The sequence below is a fragment of the Clarias gariepinus genome, chromosome 6, assembly GCF_024256425.1.
Source record: "Clarias gariepinus isolate MV-2021 ecotype Netherlands chromosome 6, CGAR_prim_01v2, whole genome shotgun sequence".
In the NCBI taxonomy this organism is placed as follows: Eukaryota; Metazoa; Chordata; class Actinopteri; order Siluriformes; family Clariidae; genus Clarias; species Clarias gariepinus.
The window spans coordinates 37,375,001-37,402,925 of NC_071105.1; the positions used below are offsets into that span (position 1 = coordinate 37,375,001).

Consider the following 27,925-nt stretch of genomic DNA (forward strand, 5'->3'; position numbering starts at 1 on the left):
AATCGCACCTTTATCGATTAGAAGACTACTTCTAAACCACAGTGCCTCAACCGATTATTTAAACTTCTAAACATGAACAGAATTAGACATGAGTTTTCCCATTTTTCCCAATTCCTACCCTCCTCTTTCATACGACACCATTCAGGGTCATGAGGCAAACACGCCCTTCCTTTGTTATACAGCAACTATCCACCTCCTTTCACATAAATTAACTTAGAGAGACAGTGATTGACAGGAGAGAGAAAGCGAGAGAGAGAGAGAAAGCCCCTCCCACTGAAAGGAGGGACAGTTTAAGGATGCTTTCTCACTTGGGACTCGGGCACGGATTCGAATTTGCAGATCGTTGAAAAAATTTTAAAAGCATGGCCATAATTGAAGCAGACGAGAAGATAGCTTTTCATATCTTCTCCAAAACATCAATAAGAGTAAGGGATAGCATAAAGGTCGACTTCTTCGTGCTGTTTTTCTATGTTTGATGCTCGATTGCAAACCAACTACAGGTAGTCCCCTACCTATGAACAAATTCCATTGCAAAAGCACATTTGTAAACCAGATTTGTTCTTTAGTCTGACAAAATTCATCTTACATATATAACATGTACGCATTTGGCAGATGCCCTTATCCAGAGCAATTTATACTTTTATCTCAATATACATCTGGGCAGTTGAGGGTCAAGGACCCTGCTCAAAGGCCCAACAGAGATGACTTGGGACCTTCCAAACCGTAGGCCAATATTTTAACCACTGAGCTACCCCTGACCCGAGTCTTATACACCAACGTTATACACGTTTGACATAAATATACAATGTAAAGGATAGCAATTCACTTGACAAAATTTCTATCCCCTTTCCCCACCAGCATGTGGCCAAACCATAACTGCCCCTAAGGAAATGAATCTCTCAGTGAAATGTAAGCCTGTTGTCTTTGTGCCTTTAAATCGCGAGGGGAATCCCGGACGCCATTTGGTCTCAGAGCTGTTTTCCACTGTATTGGACTGTGAACTCTGTTTAGTTGAGGATTTTCCAAAATGACCATTATTCATCATAAGGACAGCTTTACAGGAGAGACAATTTCTATCATCGCGCTTCCGGACTGACTTATTATGAATATTGTACATAATTGTAAATATTGGTATCTGGTGCATCCCAGTGTCTATTGTTTGTACAATACAGGTGAGCTACTTTCGTGTTTTGTTCGCATCTACGAATGTTTGTAGACCCACGGTACGTTCGTATCTGCGAAAATCCGTAACTCGTATTTTCCTAAGTCGGGGAAACCTACCCGTAGTGTGCTGCATATTTCCACCTGCTGTAACGGAGAGTGTAAATACGAAAGTGTACTTGGGTCCGGAACAATGTTACCAATGTGAAAGCTCTCATGTAAACACAATCAGGTTTGGTACGAAGCAATCCTCTCAAGTGTCAATGCACCCTTACTCTTTGTGGGTTAAAGTTGGGTTAAACAGGTTAAACTCTTTCCAGTTGCACCACTCGGAGGGAAATTAAACCAAGGCTGAACTCGATGTAATCTCTGATGATGTCATTTTACTTTAAGCCTTCCTGAAATGCGTTTAGAAAGCGAGGGCAAGATCGTTCTGCAGATGTCCACTTTCTCTCATTTATCTATGCCTGCCAAGGAAGACAGACTTCCCAGAGAGCACCCCCCCACACCCCCCACCTCCTGCTCAGACTGTGTGCACACCGAGTTATTTCCTCTTCCAACATGCAGACTTTGATGTTTGCAGAAATCCTTCGCATTAAACACAGAAGGAAAAAAAATGTCTTAAATTCCAGTCAATATATTGTTATTTACCAGCCTCCAGACAAGCAGTCGTTATAAACATGTTCTTTTATTCATCCACCCATCCATCATCCTCTTCCTGTTCATCTTCACTCTTGCTCAGCTCACACTGTGCTTTTTTCCCCCTTCTTCTTAACACTGCGATCTATTTGCATGCTCGAAATCTGCTCTGCCACCCCCCCTTTCCTTCTCACCATCCATCCATTCACCATTCCTCGCTCCATCTCTCCACACCATGCCCTCACTCCTCTACATTACCAAACTGTACAAAAGCGGTTTAATTATTATTTTGGCCAGGTGGCCATAGGTGTGGATGAACATTTCAGATAAAAGAAAAGATTTGATGAAAAAAGAAAGACTCAATGACTGACAGAAGAAAGGAAGATGAAGTAATAAAGTCTCAGAGTAAAGCTGACAGAGAAAAAGGAAAAAAAAAAAGAAAGAGAGAGAGAGAACGGCAGTCTGGAGGCATGCAGGGACATCTGTTATCACAGGATCCGAGTCCAGGAGAAGAACTACAGTACTGCTTATCCGCTTGCTCACAGGACTACCGTCGCCTCAAATGCGGAAAAGGAGCAGACAGAAATTTCTTCTACTTGAGAACATTTTACGAGAACCCGAGGCATATTTGAAATTAATCATGAGGTCGTTCATGTTTCTAGATGTTGACCTGATTGTCGTCGTATGGATTTCTCATTAAAGCAGGGCGCGCAGGGCGAGCAAGTTCAAGCTGCCCGAGACCACAAAAGCTCCTTTGATCAGCGAGTATCTCGGGACTCCTCCAGCGCCAAGCTTCATCCAGCTACAGCAACAGTGCGTCCACAAAAGCACCAATTTAATAGCGTACCATCTCAAATAACTAGCCACACCACCACAACATGTTATTTACACCTGACCATGATGTTCACTCGGAAATTAAAATGCTCCAAGGTTTGTTTGATGCAAAAAGCAAAAGTGAGCTCCATGATGATCTGGTGTGTTAAGGTTGGACTGGGAGAACTTGAGGTTCCAGCACAAAGCCTTGTCTGAACTCCACCACACTGAACCATCATCTTTGGGATGAATCATCTTTGGGATCTCACCAAGATTAATGAACACAAATCTCCACAGCCACACGCCAATATACTGCATTATACCTCAGAGTTCACCTTAAAAACAAACTGGACTGAAAATGCAGCACAAATAGGAGAACAGGAAGAGACAGAGCAGGTCTTACTTCTTGAGAAAACTCTTGTCCTTTAACACTGCAAATCTTCAATCAGTCTGATGTGCTGCTAACAGCTGGGGAGCAGCATTAGAAGCAGTGACACTAGGAAAACCAACAAGCTAGTCATGAAGGCTAGCGATCTGTTAAGATTCTCAGTCATCTGGGTGAGGTAATCTCCGAGTGATGTCATGGACTTCGTTTCTGTTAGGTTGAAACTTTTCATTACTCATCCAAGTAGCTTTTTCAGAAGTTGGTACATGTCCAATATATTTGTGTCCTCCATGGTCAAGGATCTTTCCCCTTGTGTGTTAGGTGCCCAAAGGAGAAGGTGAGAACAGGACGGAGAGTCATTCAAAGAACCAGCAACAGAGAAATTTTGGGGAGAATCTCTAAGATGCAACAACCAGACAGAGTAGAAGACGTCCTTAGGTGTGACTTTCCCAAAGGTCCTGACTTTCCCAAAGGTCCTGTGAAATGGTCTTACTCTTTTGGTCAGAGTAGAGCAACGTCCTTAGGTGTGACTTTCCCCAAAGGTCCCGTGAAGAGGTCTTGATCTTTTTGGTCATGGATGAAACGGCAACATGAAAAACAGGAGTCAGGTTGTGCCCAAGACTTACACCGCTGTTTGGAGAAGTATTTTCTACCTCCACTTCTTTTCCACCCCTCTCAAACCAACTACCTTCTCTGTCCAAGGCTTGTACATCATCATCCTCAAATGCGTGTCTTTTGTTCTACAGGTGAATTCACATAGCTGATTCTGGTCCTGAGAGAAGGCTAGTTGAATACAGTACTCGGGAAGTCCCCTGAGTGTTGATGGTGGAGAGGATGCTACACAAACTGTTGAACATCATGGAGAACACCTCACATCCCCTTTACACACTCTTGGCTAAACAGAGGAGCACTTTCAGCAAGAGAATGCTTCAGCTACGCTGTGACAAAGAACGCTACAGGAAGTCTTTCCTGCCGACTGCGAACAGACTTTACAATACCTCTGTTCTGTGCCAGGAGAGAGAGAGAGAGAGAGAGAGAGAGAGAGAGAGCTCCTTCTCTGAGAGCATCACTATAAATAGGGTCAGATATATATATTCTGTTCTATATTTATCAACCGTAATGTTTTAGTGGCTCAAACGGTTAAACCTCTGGGTTATTGATTGGAAGGTCCAGGGTTCTATCCCCATCACTGCCAAACTGCCACCATTAAGCCTCAACTCTGGCTGACCCTTATTAGCGCTTAGTCCAGTATTAGAACATTATCAAGAAAAAGTTTTAACAACCAACAGCGCTGGTTACAGTGAGACACTTATTGAAGAGCTGAAGACTAAACTTCGGATTAAACGCAGAGAGACTTTTATTTTATGGCGTTAAAGTGTCCTCCCTATGGTCCTGATCAGACTTTCACCTGTTTAGTCCCCTGTAAGCAGCCCTACGAGGACGAAGATTCACTTCTGGTGAAGAAGTGAAGACAGCGGTGCATCCGTGGCTCGCAGCTCAGACGAAAACATTTTTTAATGAAGGAAATACAGAAAGCTTGCTGACAGATGGACAAAGAAGATTATGGTGAAATATGATGCAATTTTCTTTTCTAGAGATAAAAGAAAAAAGTTAAAAGGAATTCTACAACAAGAGTGTGGAAAATCAAACAATCAGGCACATGGGAACAGCATATCCGTTATATTAGGCGACCTCATTAATGCGCTTTAATGTGCAGTTTTAAAAATTCATTTCACCCTCTTTGTTCTCATGATGTACTGAGTTTCGAGTTTCCTGAAGATATACTAGAATTAGTCGAGCCTTTTTGTTTTTAGCCGAGTTTTGTTTGACTTGACAAGGAACATCCTTGAGTGAGCGCTCGATAATAAAACAACCTGACGGTGGTTAAAGCGGCGTTATCAACAACGCCCGAGTTAAAAATAGAGACAAAGCCAAGCTGCTGCTCTTCCCTCGTCTCCTCGCTTGGAGAAGGGTAATAAACATGACAACCATCATTGAAGGACCCAGATTCTGCCCCTGTACGTTCACATACTGTACATTTAAACAAACGCTCTATCCAGTCGATAAAACTGCTCTCGGATCATTAATCCAGTTTCGGTTTTCTTTGGCCCGTTTGAATCGAACCTGCTCGTCCCAGCGCCTGCCGGACCGACGCTGCGATTTTACAGTAGCACTAACTTTTCTCCCGAATATGACAAGTAAATTACAGGCTTGTCAATCCCTGGGTTATTTTCTGCATCTAATGGTAGAAACATGCGCTGAGAGGAAGCGGGGAACAATCGGCCAAACGCTCGAAAGCAGCTCCGGCGTGAACGAGGAATTTCAGTAGGCTTTAAACGGGCGTCTGATGGAGGAACGCTGCTGCATAAACGAATATCACTCATCAGAACTGAATCATCAGGACGACACACGGAGAGGAGAGAGAGTGGGAAAAGTGAGAGAGAGGGAGGAAAAAAAAAAGCCGGTCGTTGCCCCGAGCAAAATGACACCGAATGTTGCCATGGCGACAGATTAGTTATGCATTATAAGAGGGGAATATTTGGAAACCAAAAACCAGTCGACCGGTGGACTCGTCCAACGACACCACTACTGACCTTTACAAAAAAAAAAAAAAAAAAACTCTTTCATCTCATGTCAGGTTAAATGCAACATGCTTGGAAATATTTCAATATTACTCAGTGGAGCAAAACACCTGACTGGAGCGTTTGTGACTCTTTCACAGTTCCGTGTGTGTGTATATCTATGAAATGTTTTAAGTTGTGGTTAGCACTGTCGACTTGCACCTACAGGGTCGAGGGTTCGATTCCCACTTCCAGTCTGTCTCCATGAAGTTTCATGTTGACTCTGTGCTTGCTGGGTTTCCTCAGGTTTTCTGGTCCCCGCCCCCCATAGTCCAAAAACCTGCACATAAGGCTAACTGCCGTTCCCAGTGTTTTAAAAGTATTATCCTTATATATATATATATTTTAGAACCGGAGGTGCAACCAACAACCGTCATAATCGACGACCAAATGAATGGATAATTAACTTTAAATTGAATGATTAGTTAGTGACCTCATTGCGCGGTATGACTAAGCGGCTAACCGCATCTGAAATTGTTATTAATGTAAGATATTCTTCTTCTTGGTCTTGCTACTTTGTTTATCCTTGCTTTTAGATTTTGACAGAAAAATGTTTTTTAGGAAATTAATCTTTTGTATCAACATTAATGTTAAATTTTAAAGCTTAAAAAATGCAAAGACTTAATGAAAGATATTGAGATACTGACTTATTGTGAAATTCATAGTTTATAAATAAATAATCCCAACAGTTGATTATTCGTTCTGCTGGCGGACTGGTTCGTAATCTGAAAAATATTCTGTTTCAGCGATTGACCAGCTCATGATCTGAACAGTCCATTATTCGTCTTTGCGGTCAATCAGCTACTGATGAGAATAGTTGATCATTCATTTAATCGTAACAGATGCTTTGTGATCCAAATAGTCATTCATTTGTTTTGATGGCTGGTTCATGATCCGTACACGGGTAGTCCCTGACTTATGAACATTCAAGTTATGAATTTCTGCAGAACGGACCGCGGTTTTACAAACATTCTTAGGTGCGAACAAATCACAGAAATAGTTCACAGGTATTGATTTAAAATCGACACTGCAGTGCACCAGATATCAATTATTACAATTATATACAATATTTCAGTGTGTAAGTAAATGTATAAAATGTCTAAAGTCTGGTATATTGTACGTGTTTGCATGTGCAGTGCGGTAGAAATGAGTCGGCTTCACCGGTTTCAATAAATGATACGTTGAGCACGATAATAGAAAATGGCTGTTCTGATTGTAAATAATCCTAATTTCAGAAAATCACAGTCCAATACAGTGAAAAACAGCTCTGAGACAAAATGCCGTACTTGATTCCCCTTGCGATTTAAAGGCCCAGAGACAACATTTGACGTGTGTTATTTCCTTACGTGTGATTACAGTTTTGGGCCACATGATGGCAGTGTGGAAAAAGTGGACAGATTTAGTCTAGTGGAAATGGTATGCTTTACATTGTATATTCGTGTCAAAGGTATACAACACTCGCTTTGTAGGACTTGAGAACAAATCCGACTTATGAACGTGCTCCTGTTCGTGAGGCGAGGACTACCTGTAGTTGTGCCAATCCGCCGGTTCATGATCCAGACAGTTGATCGTTCATTCCAGCAACTGATCCCTGAAGTCGATCAGTCGTTTCTATTTAATTATTTATTTCAACAAGAGATACATTATCATCAAAACTATCAAAACAGTCGTGAGTTGCAGCCCTAAGCCTGGGCCTTAAACTGTTCCTGAACTGCACTCGCCAAGTTATGTGAAGGATCAGAGGTGTGAATAATGATGACTGGAGGAGGAGGGGAGCTACTGTACAAAAACCTCTCCAGTGTCCCGGCGCATTAATTCATCTGTGCGACCAGTGGCCCTGCGTTTGTGTGTGTAATGTGTGAGTCGACATCGCACGTGTTTATGGCACAAAATATCTTACAAATAATAAACAAACTGATTAAATGAAGAAAAAAGAAAAAGAAACAAGAAAAAACGATTTACCGAAGAGGTTGAATCATCCTGAAATGTCAAAGTCAATCATAAGTGAACAAATCAGCAGCTATTTATAGTAACAGTACATGAGAACAGAACAGCGAGGTCTGTCCCTGTGATCGAAATGCAATTTCACTAGAAGGAACTGCAAAAGAGTCCAGCTTGAAAACACACACACACACACACACACACACTCAGATCGACTGCGATAATATGATTAGACGTTTTTCTCTGTTGGGAAGACAACAACAAAAGAAACAATCCATGATAACGTTGGCTCTAAACTTAAAGCCGCTGTTTAAACAACTCCATTAACATCTCCTGACCAATCAGAGACCAGGAGCACTGGATCAGGGTTTCATTGTGTACGAGATGTCCTTTAATCCGACAGCAGGGTTGAAAAGTGAAGATGATGATTAAATGACATCACACAGGAAGCAGTATTTCGGCGAAGACGAGCCGAGATTCAGAATATCTAACACACTTCCTGTTCAGGACACTTAGGAATCCCCTTTGACCTGTAGAGATCGTTAGAAAGATGATTGAAGAGATTCCATCAAGCCGAGCGATTCTGCGGCTGAACTTTAATAAAGCCCGAGTGAGACCGAGACACTTTCGATCCGAGGAGCGCGAATATTGAGCATAGACAGAGGTACAGGACGCGCTCGCTTTATGAATGATGGGGTGCAATTTTATGAAAGGGCAGAGCGCGGGCTGGACCGCCTGAAATAGAAACTCCGGACATCGAGTCCAAAACCAACGTCACGTTTACAGATAGGACACGTTTAAAGGGGAGAGTATGAATGATGAATGATACACAGGTCTGAGTGTGATTATGTTTAGAAGCTAGAGGGTCTGTGGTTACAGGTGTGTGTGTGTACAAACACACAATCCATAGATCTGTTACACATTTTTCCCTTCCTCAAAAGCACAAACAAATAATAGAAAAATGTATGCAGAAAGCGAGAGAGATAGAGGCAAAAAGAGATAAGAGGCAGAGACAGACAGACTAGTGAGACAGAGAGAGCAAGAAAGTGAAGGAGTAGACAGGGACAAACAAAAAGGCACAAACAGATACTGGAAAGACTAACTGGAGAGAGGGAGAAGGAGAGAAAGATAGAGGAAAGAGACAATGAAATCAAAGTAGACAAGAAGGGGAAAAAAAATAAAGAGCGGAGATAAAGAGAAAGAATGAGTGTGCAAAAGAAGGACAGATGGATAGAAAGACTAGACAATGAAAGACAGAATGAGAGAGCGAGAGAGACAGGCAACAGAGAAAGACTGGAGAGAGAGAGAGAGAGAGGCTACACAGAGTGAGAGACAGATTAGACGAAGAGAGAAAAAGAGAGAGGCAGATTAGGCCGGTAAAGAGATTAGACAAGAAAAGACAGATTAGACAGAGACAGATTTAACACAGGGAGAGAGAGAGATTCCACAGAAAGTGACAGACTTGACAGGGAGAGCAAGAAAGACAAATTAGAAAGAGAAAAAGAAAGATCCGACCGAAAGAGAGACAAATCAAAGAGACAGATTAGACTGAGAGAGACAGATTAGACAGACAGTTTGCAGTATCCTCAAACATATAATTTGTAGATTCTTATTAATAAACAATAACATTTTCTCTGTCTCTGTCTCTCAGCCTGTACGGTGTGATTTTCCCTCTGTTTGTTCCATCACTTCATCTCTCTCTCTCTCTCTCTCTCTCCGTCTCTCTCTCTCTCTGTCTCTTTTTTCACTTTATATACAAGAGTGTTTAAACAAAACCTAAAACTTAAAACATCAACATTTATACGAAGCTGTTCAGCGACACCTCAGCCGTCACCATGGAGACAACTTTACCCCTTAAAATAGGGAAAAAAAGCATCAAACAGCCTCGCACGCTGAGCAAAAAGACCCAGATTGAAAAACTTTTACACGTCGTCATCAACAGGACAATAAAGAACCCCCACTCACCCCCCCACTCATTCCCTCACTCACTCACTCCCTCACTCACTCCCCCACTCACTCCCCCACTCATTCCCTCACTCACTCACTCCCTCACTCACTCCCCCACTCACTCCCCCACTCACTCCCCCACTCACTCCCTCACTCACTCCCTCACTCACTCACTCCCTCACTCCCCCACTCACCCAAATTATCACCATCACCATCACATCGTCTCGCCCACACTCTTACTGATAAAAAGTTGCTAAGAAACGCATGTGCAGAAAAAAGGTGGAGCTTATTAAAGAATTAAAACCAAGAAGAAGAAGAAGAAGAAGAAGAAGAGCTCACCGGAGTACTCGTCGCTCCTCAGGCACCAGCTGAGCGCGTCCACGGGGATACGCGAGCTCTCCGCATGCTTGGGCTTCCTGACAGAACCTGCACACACACACACACACACACACACACACACACACACACACAGAGGAGATAAAGAGAGAGAGAGAGGAGGAGAAAATGGTAGCGAAGGAGGAGTTAGAGAGAGAGAGAGAGAGAGAGAGAGAGATTACTAAATTAATTCTTTCCAGATGAGGTTTTATGGTGGGTGATCTGGTGCGTGTGTGTCTGTGTGTCTGTGTGAGTGTGTGTGTGTGAGAGTGTGTGAGAGTGTGTGTGTGTGTGTGTAAGTGTGTGTGAGAGTGTGTGTGTGAGAGTGTGTGAGAGTGTGTGTGTGTGTGTGTAAGTGTGTGTGTGTAAGTGTGTGTGAGAGTGTGTGTGTGAGAGTGTGTGTGTGAGTGTGTGTGAGCGTGCGTGTGCGTGCGTGTGTGGTGTAATTCTCATTTCTAAGTATCACGAAGCTGGAAAGTCTTTAAAGCACTCTCTCTCTCACACACACACACACACACACTCTCTCACACACACACTCTCTCACACACACACACTCTCACACACACACACTCTCACACACACACACTCTCACACACACACACTCTCACACACACACACTCTCACACACACACACTCTCACACACACACACTCTCACACACACACACTCTCACACACTCTCACTCTCACACACTCTCACACACTCTCACACACTCTCACACACTCTCACACACTCTCACACACTCTCACACACTCTCACACACTCTGTAAAAACAAGATAGCTTGAAGAACACGGGATAAAGTTAAAAACTAAAAGACTTTTATTTATTTAAAGACTTTGGAAACGCATCTGTGTTTGTCTGAATATTTAATCTGTACAGACAGCATGGACTCTACTGTAGAGCACTCTGGTTCTCAGAGTGAGAGTCGATGCCCCCTGGTGGCCCATGTTGGCATTGCCATTTCATTTAAATACAAAACATTTCCACTTCATTCTCAGCAGAAGGAGACATCGCGTCCATCACAAACACTCCCGCAAGTAAGGGAATAGATCATGGACTGAAAATACTACTGCTATTGGTGAAAGGAAACAAAAAAGTGTGTGTGTGTGAAAAAAGTGTGTGTGTGTGTCCAGCCCCAGCTCCACCAGGTTGCCATTGTTCTTTGGTGTTGTACTTCACTGTTTTTTTTTATTTTTATTTGTACAGTCCCTACAGAAACATACATCGGACATACAGGAAACCTAAAAGTCATAATAAGCCACTCTCTTAGCACTCTCCAAACGACGGAATCTTTATAGGTCATTCAGATGCTCCCCGGTCAACCACGGTCAAACCATAACACTACCCACAGCGCGTCACAGCTGAACGTGAGAACTCGGCTTTAAACACTTACACACGTACTTTAAACAGTCTGCATACTGGAACCGTTAATTAATTATTAATTGATTAATTTCTGTTAAGAAAGTGAAAGTCTTGGATAATGTTGTGCATAATATTTCTCTGTAGCCTAAATATCTGTGATGATGTCCAGCATACAGTAAGAGGGAGAACCTGTTCATTTAAACATGTTTGGTCATTATTATTTTGTCTCACATAACTACATGAATGTTAGAAAAATTTAATGTTTAAATTAAACCAAAAAGTCTGTTATGGTATCTCTAAATATTAGATAATATTAACAATTAACGGATCAGCAATCGCTAACGTTTTTTAGGTTCCAATGAAGTAAAATGCAAATGGACAGTTTTGGGGATTATTAGAAAAAAATCCTCTCAGGTGAAGAGAAATCAGGGACATTTACCATAAAAATAACTATTACTTACATAACTAAATAATAATAATAATAATAATAATAATAACAACACAACATACAAATAAATCAAATCAAATGATAAGACATGTTTGTTATGCTGAATTTAAATGCAGAAATTTGCTTTATTATGATTAACCACCTGACTCTGTACATCTAGCAAAAAACTAATAAACTAATAAAGTATACAAGTACAGAATACAACTTTTATCTTAGGTATAAAAAATATAAAATAAAGTTGATAAAATTTTAAATAGAATTTCTTTATACACCAATAAAAAACTCACTTTTTCTTTCTTTTCAACTTTGCAAACTCGGGTGTGAAGGTTCACCGAGATCGAGTTTAAACACGTCGCCATAGTAACGACTCAAAACCCATGAACCCTTTTATTTTACTTCAGAAGAAGTTTCCACGTGAGGGTTCGACCTGATCGAGTCGACGTAGTGTGAAGGGAACCGCAAATGCAGACACTAAATGTATTCACTGTGACCACCAGATGGCGCTGTTCCCCTACATTACTATCCTGTGTACAGCGCCGCAGAGTTCCCACAGGCCGTGATATCGACTCCCTTTTGTCATGTGACCGGCGCGGAGTGCGTGTGCGGTACCTGTGGACTTGATGCTGGGTCTGAGGGGCAACATGTAGGGCTGTCGGGGGGGCAGCATGGGAGAGGACGGGAGAGACACGGACACTCCTCTGGACAGACCCATCCTCGGGACGTCCTCGGTGGGGTACGGCTGCACCGGCAGGGGGCCGCTGCCTACGTCACCGGGGACCGTGAGACCCCCGTCCGGAGCCTTGTGGTGGGACCTGGGGCTGAAGCCATCACCGCCTGGGACGAAAGACGAGACAAGAGAGGACGGGGAAACAATCAGCATGACTCAATCACTGGCGCTTTGTCTTTGCCCTATCACGCTTCAGTGACAGAGGAGGGGTTAACACACAAAAAAGGCAGATTTTCTGGCAAATTAATGCCTCTGTCAAGATGCGACACTAACGACGAGTCTTTCCACAGTGCCTTACTTATTTATTTATTTACTTATTTAGCGCCAGTCATAAGGCCTTACCAATCTGTATGGGTCATGACACACAGAAAGTAGCGATGTGCTAAAATAAGAGCAAGGTAACACTACCTCATGGACGTCCACATGGAAAAAGTCACTTTAGTTACTGTACACGTGAGCAGCTGAGCGTTTAATAATTACACAATCATAATAATCATCATGAAAAACACAAGCTTTAACAATGACCTTTAGTAACCCCGAGACATTGTGGGATTTTAATTGCGTGATGCGGAACGAGGTCCACACGAAATCTCCCACGCTTCTCTCATTAAAACACCACATCATCATCATCATCACAACTCCATCTGTCCTGTTTTTTTTTCTTGTTTTTTTGCAAACGTGCCAGTCGGACACTCTGCTCACGTTCAGCCACTTCATCTTCAGCCTCATTACCGCCGTCATTACCGGTGGCACTTTTCTCTCCAGCCGGTTAAACCCGCAGTGAAAACAGACTGCCGGGCCAGACGCCGTTTTATTTTCTTTCCTTCTCCCTCAGACGAAACCTGAGAACGACTTTGTACGATTCCAAAAGATCCACAAAAAAAAATAAAAAATAATTTTACAAAATGCAGCGGTCCAGGTCCTAATGCTTCGATTCTAAAACTGTAAAAAAAATTATAAAATACAGCATGCGTGTGGGCCAGGAGTGTAACCCACCCCTCTACGAGCTCAGGCCTTCCAAACTTCACACACACACACACACGCAAAGAGCGTGAGCATGAGTGAGAGGGAGCTGTGAAATCTGAACACTTATCCCTTCTTACACTTCTAGTGTCAGTAATTGTGCGAGAGTCAAGTAGAACGCAAACTTCGACTTTGGAAATTGGTGTAAAAAAGACAAAAAAATAAACCACACACGTCCAGACAGACACTTAAAGAGGTCTCAGTGGAATGGGCAGCAGTTACAAGGAGGGGCACATACTTATGATCACCTCAGGATCTGCTTGATGCAGGATTTATAATACTATTCTATTTATTAAGTCTTTATTTACTACAGTACTAATAAAGTTGGACTTGTTTGTTGTTGTTTTTTTGCCAAAAAAAAAAAATAATTTTAAGATCAACAAAAATGTAAGGTATTAAAAGTTTTAAACAGTTTAAAACATTTAGCCACGCCCACAAAACTCCATAAAAGGTGAAAACGCACTAAATGACGCAAGAGCGCCAGGTACCATAAACACACACTAACTCCTCCTCCTTTTCTAGTGTTCCATTACTTTTGCTCTGATCGATGAACTCCTAAAAGTGAATATATTTGTCATAAAAATATAAATACAGATCTATTTTTCCCCCCGTAAGTTATGAAGATTTCATCCAATCTGGTGCATGATTGAAAAAAGTAACTTTTAAAAAAAAAAGTGATCACTAACGAATAAACATGTAGCCACGCCCACAAAACTCCATGCACCCATTCGTCCAGTAATACCCCCCCCAGGTTGTTACTACAGTATTACTATGGCAAGGGGATAGTAATTATTAATCATTAACCATTAAATTGCATTAAGAATTTAACAAACCTAAAAGACAATGTTTGTTTTGCATAATATTTCTCCGTAGCTCACAAATCTATTAACATCTACACCACAAGAGGGCGCAATTCATGATCAATCGATTACTGATTGTTAACCAACTGTGTACGAACCAACTGTGAACTGTGTACCGTATTACGAAGCAACTGAGTTTTCATTAAATTGATGTTTATTAAGTAATAATATATTGTTTAAAGTAATATATTATTACTTAATAAGTAATGTGGTTTTTAACTTAAGAGCATAAATAAATTAAAATCATAAAAACTCATCAAATACAATCAGAAGCTTTTTAACTTCTATTAATTTGTGCAAAACTCAAAAGTGAAATTAGGATATGAACACAAACAAACCGGTCTATCGCAAGGTGTACCGTGATGGAATTTATTCGTAAATCTTCCCAATTCCCTACACCTTATGAAATATTACTATCAGTATTAAGATACTGTGATATTCCTGCCATGGTACCTGTACCTGGTTTAAAAAATATCTCTGTGCTTTATGTTCGTTCTTTCTTTTTTTTAATGCTCGTGTTCATTACCCTGGAGTCAGTTCTATATTTCCACTCCACCCCACCTACTCCGCCTGCTGCCTCGTTCAGCCCAGATTAAATATTTATCCAGCTACAAATCATTCATATGTGGTGGAAATTAGGGTTGCTGCAGCTAAATATGTGCTGACAAAATGAAAGAAAGCATTCCTGGTGACTCATTTCGCCCTGGAGGACCAGGGTGACGCGGCCGTCGTTGCTCCGAACAAGTATCGGAGTGTGACAGCGCTGACGGTTTTTCATGCCGAGGATCTGCGCTCAAACTCGCACAGAAAGACTGGAAGGTGTCGGGAATTTCCGAGACACGCGTTAAACACTGTGTTTGAACCACGAACATGAAAGCCTTTCAACCACATCATTTTTTATTTTTTTTTCAAAGCTGCTTTTAGCTGTGGGCAACTGGGAGAGATGCTAATGTTGGGGTTTTATTTCAGCTAATAAAAGAAAGCATGTCTTATGATTCTGATGCGTATGTAGTAAAAAAAGAAACCATGCACTAGATATAAACTAAATATTACAGTACAAAGTTTTTGATGTGCAACTTGTGCATGAAGGGATGAACCTTCATGAAATTAAATCTGGACGTGCTTTATTCCTTTTACACCACAGCAATTAGTATGTTACAATTTTAATCCATTAAAGAATGTATGACACTGATTTTTTTTTTTTATTTCCATAACCCTTAAGGCATCCATAATTTTTCTTGCCTTGTCCTTTTTGTGGTTACCGGCAGTTGGCATCCACTTTATTGCATTACCGCCCCCTTCTGGTTTTGATCTCCCACATCTTACTTTCCGGTTAAAATCCTTTTATCTGTGGGATCCTTATATCTATTTGATCTATCCTTAATAAACCCATTAAATACTTTTTTTCTTGACAACGAAATGGAATGGAGATGGTGCAGCAAAAAAAAAAAAAAGCAATACAAATTCAATAAAGTTCCAACATCATGGCCGTCAAGGAACCACACCAGCGAGCGGAGGGAACAGGGAAACCACCGCTGCTGAGCCGGAACGAAAAACACATCACTGCACTACTGTCTGGGCTGATGTTATGGGAAATAAATCAACGCTTTGTGACCGATCAGAATCCAGAATTGAATCGAGAAGCTCTCGAGTATCCTGGATGTAGAAATTTTCTTCATTCGGACATTAACGTCTGACACGGGGGTGTAAAAATAACCATCCTGGATGATGTCATCTTTTGTCGCTGCCTAGGAAAACCGAAAAACAGGACACTTCCTGTCAAATTCACAGGAAACAGGAAGTCATCAAGGATGGAAAAAATGAAATGGTTGAAATGAAGCATACCATGTTTGTCCACACTAAACTCGCACGCGCACACACGCACACACACACATTATGTCTCTGTTCTGCACTTCCTTCCTTTTCCTTTAATTACAGCATGACCAAAGTGATTTATGGATGCTTGCCAGAAAGCAGCTGTGGAGAGCAAAAGTTTTTACACCCTCAGAGGTCATTCAGTGTCCTCCTAAGGCTCGGGTTAGACCTCAACCTGTGTGATCCTTCACAATAATCAACTTGGGTAGAAACTGACGCATCGTTAAATGACAGCGCTCCAGATCTGAATTCTAAAAACACACTTACCGTAGCAAAGACATCTTTGGAGTGTGTGTGTGTGTGGGGTGGGGGGGGGGGGGGGGGGGGGGGGTATGTAGAACAATTAAATGGAGATGTAAACACACAGCAGGCGAGCACATCTGGGAGCTAGGAAAGAAAAGAAAGCTGCAACATCTTGGAGTTATTACGCCGATAAAACCCACCATCCGGACTCACGCGACTCATTTAAAAGCGCGTCTCTCATACGCTCGTTTTCAACAAGGCAGAAGCGTTCACAAGGCTCCACCGTAATTGACTCATTAACTTGTTTTTGGATGCTATGGTCATTTACTTAACGCATCCATTCTCCTGATTCGTTTAACCCCTTTAAGCTTATCAAGAGAATAATGAACGAAGGGAAAACAAACGGTTGCCGGATTGACATCCTTTTTTTTTTATTTTAAGTTCATCCTGGGGTTGTACTTTTACAGGAAACTGATCAATCATGAAGCAGAGTTACTGGTTTCACCCTGAAGTTAATTATTCTCCTAAACCTGGTTTATTCATTTTACACCACTCTAATAATTAAAAGGTCCCATATTGTTCAATTTCATTATCCAGTAAACAAAGAGCTCCTCTAAAGTGTGTTTATTTCACTCCTCCTACAAACACGCTGTTTCAGTGTTTTCACAAATGAGCTACTGCTGAGCCACACCCCTTAAGGAAAAAAAAAAAAGAGAAAAGCTGAGCTGAACACATCAGGCGAGGAGATCTTCTATGAGGTCACTAGTGAGAAATTGGCTTGTTTAAGCCTCGGACATAAAAAAACGGACAAAAAGCGGGAAAATATTGTTTCCTCACTTTTGTTTGTTTATACTGTACTTCTTCTTTGTCTTTCGGCTGTTCCCTTTCAGGGGTCGCCACAGCAAATCATCTGCCTCCATCTAACCCTATCCTCTGCATCCTCTTCTTTCACACCAAGTAACTTCCTGTCCTCTCTCACTGCATCCATAAATCTCCTCTTTGGTCTTCCTCTAGACCTCCTGTCTGGCAGTTCAAACCTCAACATCCTTCTACCGATATATTCACAATCTCTCCTCTGAACATGTCCAAACCACCTCAATCTGGCCTCTCTGACTTTATCTCCAAAACATCTAACGTGGGTTGTCCCTCTGATGAACTCATTCTTGATCTTATCCATCCTTGTCACCCCCAAAGAGAACCTCAACATCTTCAGCTCTGCTACCTCCGACTCTGCCTCCTGTCTTTTCTTCAGTGCCACTGTCTCTAAGCCGTAGAGCATCGCTGGTCTCAGCCTTGTACACCTTTACTTTCATTCTCGCTGATACTCTTTTATCGCACAACACACCTGACACTTTTCTCCACCCATTCCAACCTACCCGCCTCTTCACCTCCTTTCCACACTCTCCGTTGCTCTGGACCGTTGCCCCTAAGTACTTAAAATCCTGCATCTTCTTTACCTCTGCTCCCTGTATCCTCACCGTTCCTCTTGGGTTCCTCTCATTCACACACATGTATTCCATCTTACTGCGGCTAACCTTCATTCCTCTGCTTTCCAGAGCATACCTCCACCTCTCCAAATTTTCTTCCACCTTTTCCCTGCTCTCGCTACAAAGCACAATGTCATCTGCAAACATCATAGTCCATGGAGACTGCTGTCTAACCTCAGTCTAAACTGCTGTCTAACCCCATCTGTCATCCTGTTCATCACCAGAGCAAACAAAAAGGGGCTTAGAGCCGATCCTTGATGCAGACCCACCTCGAACTCTTATGTACATGGTTGTACAATTTTTTATGTCAGTGCTCCCTTAAAGGATGACATCACACCTTATCTGTAAACTCACCTGTTTACAAACTTCCTACATGTTACAGCTTTACCTCCGACACTGGAGGCTCCTTCTATACTGTAGATCTCTGTTTACGGAATACTTTATATCATCGATTACACACGACATCTTTTCCGTGAACATGCCGTTACTATAGAAACGCTAACGTATTCAAAAGTGCGGAGTAAACATGCCTGGCGTGTGTGGAGACACAAAGAGAGCGAGGCTGCTGAGTCAGCGGGACGTGGGCACCGTCACAGATGACACAACACGCTAATGGATTTTGAAAAAAAAATAAATAAATTACTCACAACATGAAGGCAGAGAAGTCGGCCTGCTCCGACAGGCCCATCTCAAACAAACACACACACACACCTTACCTTATCCTGGGGCTACACGGCATATCAGTCTGCACTTCAAACTAAATTCCCAGAAGCAACCTTCACCGAGTCTCTGCTCCAGAGCACCCAGAATGCTCGAATCCAATACCCAATTTCCACAAAGTTAATAAATAAAAGCGAGAGAGCAAAAGAAGAAGGGAGTAGAGACAGGACGAGAGGACACGTAATCATCTGTGAATGTCATCTCATGTGAACAGGATTGACATCCTTTTGATGTTTTCGACCGCAAAAGGAACACTATGAATATGACGCACACGCATAAACGTTACGTTTTAGTTTGGAGACTTTGAATGACTTTCAGCAGAAAGCAGAAGCACTGCAGGATAAGAATTTATGCAAATCTATGCAATGTGTGTAAAAATCATGCGACGGCCATCCTTCAAACTGCTGTCCGGTGTGAACTGATTATAAAGTGTGTGTGGTTTTTTTTTTTTTTTTTTGCAGAATCTGTTAATGTTCGCTTGCATCTCTTTATTTTCAGCTCAGTGTCAGTCTTTTATCCAGATGCATTAAATTTGGCGGAACCTTTAAACGTTATACAGATTGTGTTAATCATCTACATATTGTACATCATTTAAACGTTTAGTCTTAATTCATTCTACATCGATCAAGACTGTTTAAGGTGAAATAAAAACGTATTCAGCAAAGTGCAAATGGCTGCATCTACAACTCCGATGTAATATTATCCTGATTATCTACTGTATCTAACATAACATTTTACTATTAAGGGGTGAGGCTATTCACAAAATGTTCACAGATTAAGGGCGATTATAGATAATGCATTTTCCTTTAAAGGGGCGGGGCTATTTATAGATTAGGGGCTAGTAACTTTCTAACCAACATTTAGCTATTAAGAGCAGGGCTATTCACAGATTATTTACAGATTAGGGATAATTGCTCTTCCTTCCTGAACTACCTAACAATTAGTGATGCGTGGGTCGTCTGGGACCCCGGGTAACCTGTGGGTCGGGTTGGGGCGGGTAAAGAAATTGTCAGTTTATTTGCGGGGCAGGTCATTAAAAACAAAATTAAAATAAAAAAATCCATGCATGTTGCGTGCAATTCTCTATAGCCTATATTAAATATTTGGGAATATCTATTTTCATATTTTGATAAGGTTACGTCACGTGACAAGTCACAAAAGTGCCAAGCAGCTACCGCTGCCAGTCACAACAAAAACAAAGAAATAAAAGTGAAGATGGAAGACGAGGTGCGGAAGAAATTGAGGTCGGGAATTTACATCATTAAAAGAAAAAAAGGTCAGGCTGCTACAGTAAATCTAGAGTTTTAGCATTCTTTTTTTGCACAGCGAACATAAAAACGCTAAATGAACATTTTCGTGTGATAAATATAAAAAAAAGTTAGTAGTAATTTAGCGGAAGGCTGTAAACTGTAGGCCTGCCCTGTACAAATTTAAAATAAAAAATAGTTTAGCCTAGATTACAAACGCTGTTTTGTAAATGGTTTAAATGTGTATCATTATCTTGTTATTAATATGACCTGATTTATCGTTTCTATTTATAATCATATGTTGTTGCCAGTTTACAGGGTGACGTTTCCAAGCACTTTCAGGCTGAAATAAAGGCTGTTTTCATTTGAATTACAATGCCTAGTATGTCTATTTAATGGTCGCGGGTGCGGGGCGGGCTGGGGCAGGCCAAATAATTTCATAAAAGCGGAACCCGCGGGTTGGAAAAACACCCGACCCGCGCATCACTACTAACAATATATAGTATCTCACACGCTTCCACATTCACACACTTACACACAGCAGCAGTAAGACATGTGATGTTTTGCGCACTAAAGCACACAATGAGACTGGGCGACAGAGATGCAGTAGCTTGAATAATTTTTCTGAAACCATGCTCAAACATCATAAACGAATCTTTAATAAAATTAACGATAACCAGATGCACATCCTCCTGGTATAATATATATATTTTTTATAGCAGCACAGTATTCACATATTTTGTTATTAGGGGGGCGGGGCTGTTTACAGATTATTCACAGATTAAGGGTAATGAACTATCTAAGAATAAATTGTGTTATTAGGGGCGGGGCTATTACAATACATTTAGCTATTTGGGGCAGTGCTATTCACAGATTTACAGATTGTGGGCTATTAAGTGTCTAATAAATACATTTCGTTATTAAGGGGCTGAACTATTCATAGATTAGGGGCTTTTACTGTAACTCGTATATTGTGTTTTGTCATTAGGGGCACAAATTATTTTGTATCTAACAATACATTTTGTTATTGGGGCGAGGCTATTTCCAGATTATTCACAAATTATGGCAAATAAGTATCTAACAACACAATTTGTTAGGAGTGGCGATGTTCACGGGGTCTGTGTGTGTGTGTGCGATTGAGTGAGAGTTCCAAGCAAATCAACAACCAGCAGGCAAGTAAATAATATTTTTAAAATAAAAATAGAAAAGAAATATTCTGGGAGTCAGTGTTTATACTGTGGCAGGTTGGAACAAATACATCAGTGTGTATGTGAGACACTGGACTGTGCTGCTATAAAAAAATTAATAAAACCAGGATGGGGTTGGCTGAGACGTGCAACTGGTTATCATTAATTATTAAAGATTCGTCTATGGAGTTTGAGTATGGTTTAATAAAAAAATATTCAAACTACTGAAACTCTGTAGCTCAGGCTCATTGTGAGCGTCTGTGTGCAAAACATCACGTGGTAATGTCTTGTTGCCGCTGTGTGTAAGTGTGTGAACGTGGGAGCGTGTGAATGAGAGAGAGAGGACGTGAAGAGCGACTGACTCACGGAGTGAAAGGTCCATAAATCTGACTGCAGTTCTCTCAGCTCTGTTAGTGTGGTTACGTAATCGATGGTGTGTTTAAAGGGAAAGCTTTAAGGAGCTAATAACCCCGCGGCGTTGCGGTGTCTGCCGCCGAGGTGCCAAGTTTCCACTCGTTCCTCTCAGTTTGTCTGTGGGCTGCAGGAACGCCGCCGCGAGGAACACAGGAGGCTTTTGTGAGTGTAGTAAGCGCCGCAGGAGCCGCAGGCTGGCTGTGAATCGGGAAAGCGCGACGTCAAACACATTGGCTGCTCATCGCCTCGTACTTTATTCAGGGAGATACGAGGAGAGAATAACGTTAACCACAAATAATAATAATAATAATAATATAAATCTAACACTACATAGTCATGATATTTATAGAATTGTAATACAAATAAAATCAGCACCTAGGTATCATGATATCGCATCAGGTGGACCCTGCTGATTCCCATGCCTAACTTATACTGTGTATAACCACGAGTCATCTACTGTAGATGCCCTCTCGTCCATCCTTGAGAATAAAACACCTGCTTCCTGTTACACTTCCAGATGTTGTGCGAGTGCTCTTCCTTCCTGAACATTTCAAGGCATCACTTTACAGATGTGATGATGTTCAGTGAAAGAAAAAACACATTGCTGTTCAGGGTTCTGACACTGAGCATGAGGTATACTGAATAGGTCACTAGAGAAACATTTTACTCGGCATCTCACACACACACACACACACACACACACACACACACACTGCGTTTCAAAGTTCACTCTACTTCATAATTATTTTTCCGCAAGCGACTTTATAGTCAGGGACACTGAAAAAGCCAGCGAGATCACTTGGACTGAAGCATAATTTAAAACATTTATGCTAGGTAGAATTAGATTTCTAACTAGCTTAACAAATACAAACCTTGTTCGTCACTGTAGTTTTGATTTTGAAGAAAAACACGACAACAAAAAAATTAACTCCCGCTAGTTTATGATGTATGCCAAGTATTGCTATGCTAAATAGCATCAGCTTTTTGGCTAGCGTGTTAGATACAAACCTTGTCCATCACTGTAGTTTTTTTTTTTTTAAAACCACTCTTGCTAGTTTTTATGATAAGGTACACCAAGTATTGCTATGCTAAGTAGAATTAGCTGTTTGGCTAGTGTATTAGATACAAACCTTGTCAATTGCTGTAGTTTTGCAAGCGTATACAGTATATAAAATAAAAAATAAACCACAAACCCTTAACTCTTGCTAGTTTTTACGATGATGTTTGCTAAGCATTGCTATGCCTGGTTAGGATTAGCTTTCTGCCTACTGTGTACAAACCTTGTACATTACTGGAGTTTTGAAAAATAAATAAATAAACACTTAACTCTCGCTAGTTTTACTGACACTGCATTTTAAATGCCCTTGTTGCTACTTTGCTAAAGTTTTATTATAATACATGTTTTTCATGTTCAGGTAGGAGACGGAGACGTCCACTTGTGAGTTCATTGTAAAAGCATTGTTGTTAGTGCTGTCATACTGAAACTTAAAGAAAAGTTTTTTTAACCATGTCTGTTAGGTAGGATTTGTTTGCCGGCTCACGGATGCGAAACGTTGACGTGACCTGTATAAAGTGTCCGAGTGAGTTATGTTAAGCGTAGAGAGGATGAAGGAGGTTAATTGGAGCATCTCTGTTATAAAGGAGGGTGTCTGGGGAGAGGAATCAGGGACAGACTGTACCAGTACCATGTCTGTAGCCAGGGAGAGAGAGAGGGGTAGAGTGCAGCAGAGATTTACCGCTGATGTGAATAAACATATTCAGCAGGAGTACCACGACTGACCCCCAGGCTGCTTGAGAAGAACAAAACCTGAGATCTAAGACAAGATTTGGTGTGAAACCTACACAAGTACACAACTTTTGATGGCTTTTACGTTGTCCGTACCTGAGCCGAGTTTAATAACTCTTCTTCCAAAGTGTACACAAACCAATGACATGCGGGCGGAGCTATAAATAGTAGGGCAATCGTAACAGGATTATTAATAATGTCGGTCTTAATGTCCAATCAGACGCTGTACTCCTGACTTGTGAACCAACCAAAGGCTCTGATCCTGACTTGCTGACCAAATAATGATTGAGTTCCTAAACTGTTGACCAATCACAGGCTGTGTTCTAGAGTTGTCACACTATCAGTAGCAGGGTTCCTGACTTGCTGGCCAATCAGTGGCCAATCATGCGCCGTGTTCCTGACATATTGAGCGTTCACACATGGTGTTCCCCAAAGGAAACTTGCCAACTTCAGGCCACAGTACTGACTCATGTTGAATTTACTTCCCATGATGCCCACCATCATAGAATCACTTCCTGTTCACTAAATTCACTTTATAGAGCATCATTATGGCATTGTGTCAGTCACGTGGTATCCCAATAGGCCACTTACAGTACTTCAGATCCACTGAAGAAGAAAAAAAAAAAAACACTCACTCTTAATTTTTTACTACACTTTAGAACCCTTGGCTCTTTGCTGATATTACAACGATGCGTTCTGTAACGTGCAGCTCCATGAGCATTTAATGAGAAGTATTTCCACACACACCCCGTTGTATACTGTCGTATGACTATGTGTAGCCTGGGGGATCCCTTTAACAGTGAATTAATCTTCACAAAACCCCTTAATAATGCTTTATTTCATAAACATTATTTTGATTCCTTAATTAATACATTTCACAGCAATGCAGCTTCCTCTTCCTGAAACCTCCACTGACTGATCACAGACCTGAGTCGACTCTGGTGCTTGGACCCCTGAAAAGCATAACTTTGATAATGTAGGCTTTAAGTGGCAGAACTGTAAGGAAAAAATATATAATAATAATAATAATAATAATATAAACATTCCCAGAGGTCTCCATTCTTACCTCCATCCTTCTTCCTCCCTTTTCCTCCTCGCTCATGTGGACTCCTCTGCCCTGCCTTACGCATGACCAAATCTCCTTCTCCTTCCCTGTGATTTAGTCCTTACGATACTCCTATGGACAATCAAAACAAATGCAACAAGGAAATCCATGAGTTGGGTTTTAATTTGATAATGCTGTTGTTTGTTTAGCCACTGATGTTAATTTCCTGCTGTCCTTCTACATCTCCTGGACTCTTTGTTTTCTCTGGGCTTCAGGAAGCGGCTTTGTTCGTGAACAGCACTAGGATTTCTCACACGTGCAAAACAGTGATATAGACATGCAGTCAATAATTCTCTTTCAGGCTTTAACTTAGAAATAACCGCATGGAATAATACCATTTCCTGAAACAACTGTTTTTTTTTTAAATGTTCTCTTGAATTAATTAATGAAAAAAACCCAACGGTGATTTGAGTTAAAAGCTACAAAAGAAAAAGAAAAACAAACAAACAAAAATCAATCCGCTACGTAATTTTCACAAACATTCCTTTAATACAATGTGAAAAAAACGTGCTTAAAATGCATTAAAAAAAGCTTGTATCACCAAATAGAAATCTGTAAGCAATAAAGAAACAAGAGTTACCAGTTTTTATTTCCTGTAAAAGCACTTTGCAAAAGTTTTAAATGCTTTGTTTTTGTAGGACACTTCTTCAGAATAGTCATACAATTTATCCTTTTAATTACTTTAATTACTTATAGTTGATTGTTGTCTTAAGCAGCTATATTTCTTTCAGATTCTTAAGTATTAAAAACTACTAAAAAAGTATCTAATACACTGTGTAACTTGTGTTATTGATTTTTTTAAGTCATGTATTGTACAAAGCCGCAATATATTTTTTAAATCTTCTGTGGCACACTCCAGTCCAGTAGGTGGCACTAACACATTCACTGCATAAAAACTCCAAAGGAAGATGCAGCTATCAGATCAGGGAATTAGAGTAAATAATTTAATTCTACGCCTGTAATGATTACTCACAACATATCAGGTATAAAGAGTGATTACCTTTTCTCTCTGTTGAATAAAAAAAAAAAAGTAATAATTTTGGGCAGAAAAAGTAATAAAGTTAGTGATAAAGTGCAAAGTATAAACTCATTCTTAGTCCTAAAGACTTTCCACTGTATCATAGCAACATTTATACTTTACTGAAAGAAAAAACACAAACAAAAACATTAATTGTTCAACTTAATTGATTCAAGAAAATGTTTAGGACAGGCACAATATCAATGAAACTGTAAATGATTAAAACTCGACCAATCAGAAGAGAGATTTTAATTGCATTGTATCCCATTAAACTGAATTTGTATCTCTCAAGGGAATGCAAACTTTCCAAAAAAAAAAAAAAAAAGTCTCCAAATTGCTAAATAAAAAAGCAGCAACAATATCTAGGTCATTCTTCATTATGAACAATCAGAGGAAATGCCTGAGTGTCTACCACCATGTCAGTGGGCCGGAGGTTACCGGATAGGCCCCGCCCACCTGCCTGGTTCCTGATTAACTTGCGAGAGCTGACGATTCTTGTCTGAACAGCTGATCCATGAACACTGCCATGGTTTTAGGCTTTTTGCGGCGATTAAAAATGATGATACGGCTGGAGAGCTGACCTACAGACCCACAGATGATTCATGTGATACTCCTCTACTTTCTACATTAATAACCAATGAGGTAGAGTTTCGCTCATTCCTTTCCTTATCTCTCAAATCTCATTCGATTCTAGTTTAGGGCTTTTTGGACGGAACACACTCTGAATAGCGTACAGGACAGCTCATGGGAAAATAAGTGGAGCGTTATTAAAATTGCATGGTGCAGACCGGGCGGTCTGGGGTTTAAAAGCGCTCCTCATGATGAAGACGAAAGGACTGCGGTCTCTGCAGATTTCCTTGTCGCGGAGCCACAGAGCTGCAGCTGCCAGCGAACGCGGCGAGGACGACTCGTGAGTCTTCTTGGATAAGATTTCTGCTCAAGAAAAGATCAAAAATGCCTTGTGGCTGTCGTATTTAAACACAGCAACTACAGTATGAATGGATAATCAAAACCCGTGTTAAAGGTCCCATATGTTACTATTTTTTTGAACAAGGTAAAAATTGATTATGTATAATTGAGCTACTTCTGAGCCACGGCCCTCCTGAGCACAGCAGAGCGGAGCAGAGTAACCAGCAGTCGAGGATGGGCTGTTCTTATGCGAGGTCACAACAGGGGAAAAAATTTAAACTTTTGTTTAAACTCCAGCCAATACAAAAATGAGAAAAGGGACAAGCTCTACAGGAAATCTGTTTCTTTTATGTGTTTTCACACGTTTCTTTGAACTGTTTGCATAATAAGTGTCCTTTAAGTTGTTACTATTAGGGTTTGCTAAAGTGTATTTAGTGTTTATTCATGTTTGGAGTGGGTGATAAGGCAATTATATCCTACTACAGTATATAAAATTTCAAGTCGTTGCTATACCACATGATGCGCATTGTTACAAAGATTTGTTAAGATATGGAAAAAAAAGGGAACAGTACTTTTTCTTCTGTTACACTTTAAAATTTTAAAGATTCACACAGTTTAAAAAAAAACATCTAATCGAATCAGCTGACTGTGGTTTAAATATATTATTTTATATAATAATTTATAGATATAATTTCTGAATGATGGTGATTCACGTGTGCGTGCATTTCCCTGCATTGCTGCATTCACATTTTTACATACAGTCAAACTTTGGATTGCAAGTATAATTAGCTCTGGAAGCCTGTATACAAAAATAACTCGTATATCGAAGCGAATTTCCCAATAAGGAATAATGAAAACTCAGATTATTCGTTCTACAACTTAAAAATATTCATATAAAAAGAATTAATACAAAATATAAAGTAAAAATCAAACAAATTAATCTGCAGTTTACCTTTGAAAATAATCGTGGCTGAATTAAGACGAGAGAGGAGAGGAGGAGGGAGGGGCTACTGTGAAGGAAGACTTACACACACACAAACACACACACTCAAACAGAAACCCTGCTCTGTCGGAAAACGTCTTTAACGAGGAACCTCTCTAATTCCCTCTTTTTGAGGATTTGTAGGAAACGTGACGTTACATTGTCGTTAAACAGATTCATCTCCCGCACTGCTACAGCTTTTTTTCCTTCATGGGGTTGTTTTTGCAGCACAGTTACCAAAGAACAGTCACACTTGGACACACGGAAAAAAAAATCGCTTTACACTTGCACACACACATACACGGCCACAACTTTATCAAAAACAGTACAGACGAGCATGGATGAAGACTATACAAGTGACGCACGCGCACTGAGACCTAAACATCTGTCCTGCTGGAGACTAAAGAGGGGACAATAATCATCATAAATTCGTCTCTCCAGATTTTCTCCAATGAGAGCAATAACACCTTTGACAGCAATAAACTCTATACAGAAAACCAGGTAGTTAGTTTCAAACTATTCAAGAAACACTGGGATATTCAACTAAAACCTAAAATAAAAAAAAATAAAAAAAGAAACTAACACACGCCATGACGTACTGTAGAGTTAACCGAGTGTCCAAGAAGCCCCGGTGCTTTCTACATGTTATT

At 40.7% G+C, this 27,925-nt stretch overlaps 1 protein-coding gene across 2 annotated transcripts in view; it reads right to left on the bottom strand.

The window, feature by feature from the left end:
- tanc1a (tetratricopeptide repeat, ankyrin repeat and coiled-coil containing 1a) overlaps window positions 1-27,925 on the bottom strand; it is a 69,885-nt gene that overhangs the window by 36,091 nt on the left and 5,869 nt on the right. For both annotated transcript variants that reach the window (XM_053497784.1, XM_053497783.1), the window contains exons 2-4: window positions 24,328-24,438; window positions 12,302-12,526; window positions 9,847-9,933 (exon numbers count right to left, since the gene is read on the bottom strand). In XM_053497784.1, coding sequence (XP_053353759.1) covers window positions 9,847-9,933; window positions 12,302-12,526; window positions 24,328-24,391 — 376 coding nt within the window. In that variant the 5' untranslated portion in view covers window positions 24,392-24,438. The remainder of the gene's footprint in view (window positions 1-9,846; window positions 9,934-12,301; window positions 12,527-24,327; window positions 24,439-27,925) is intronic.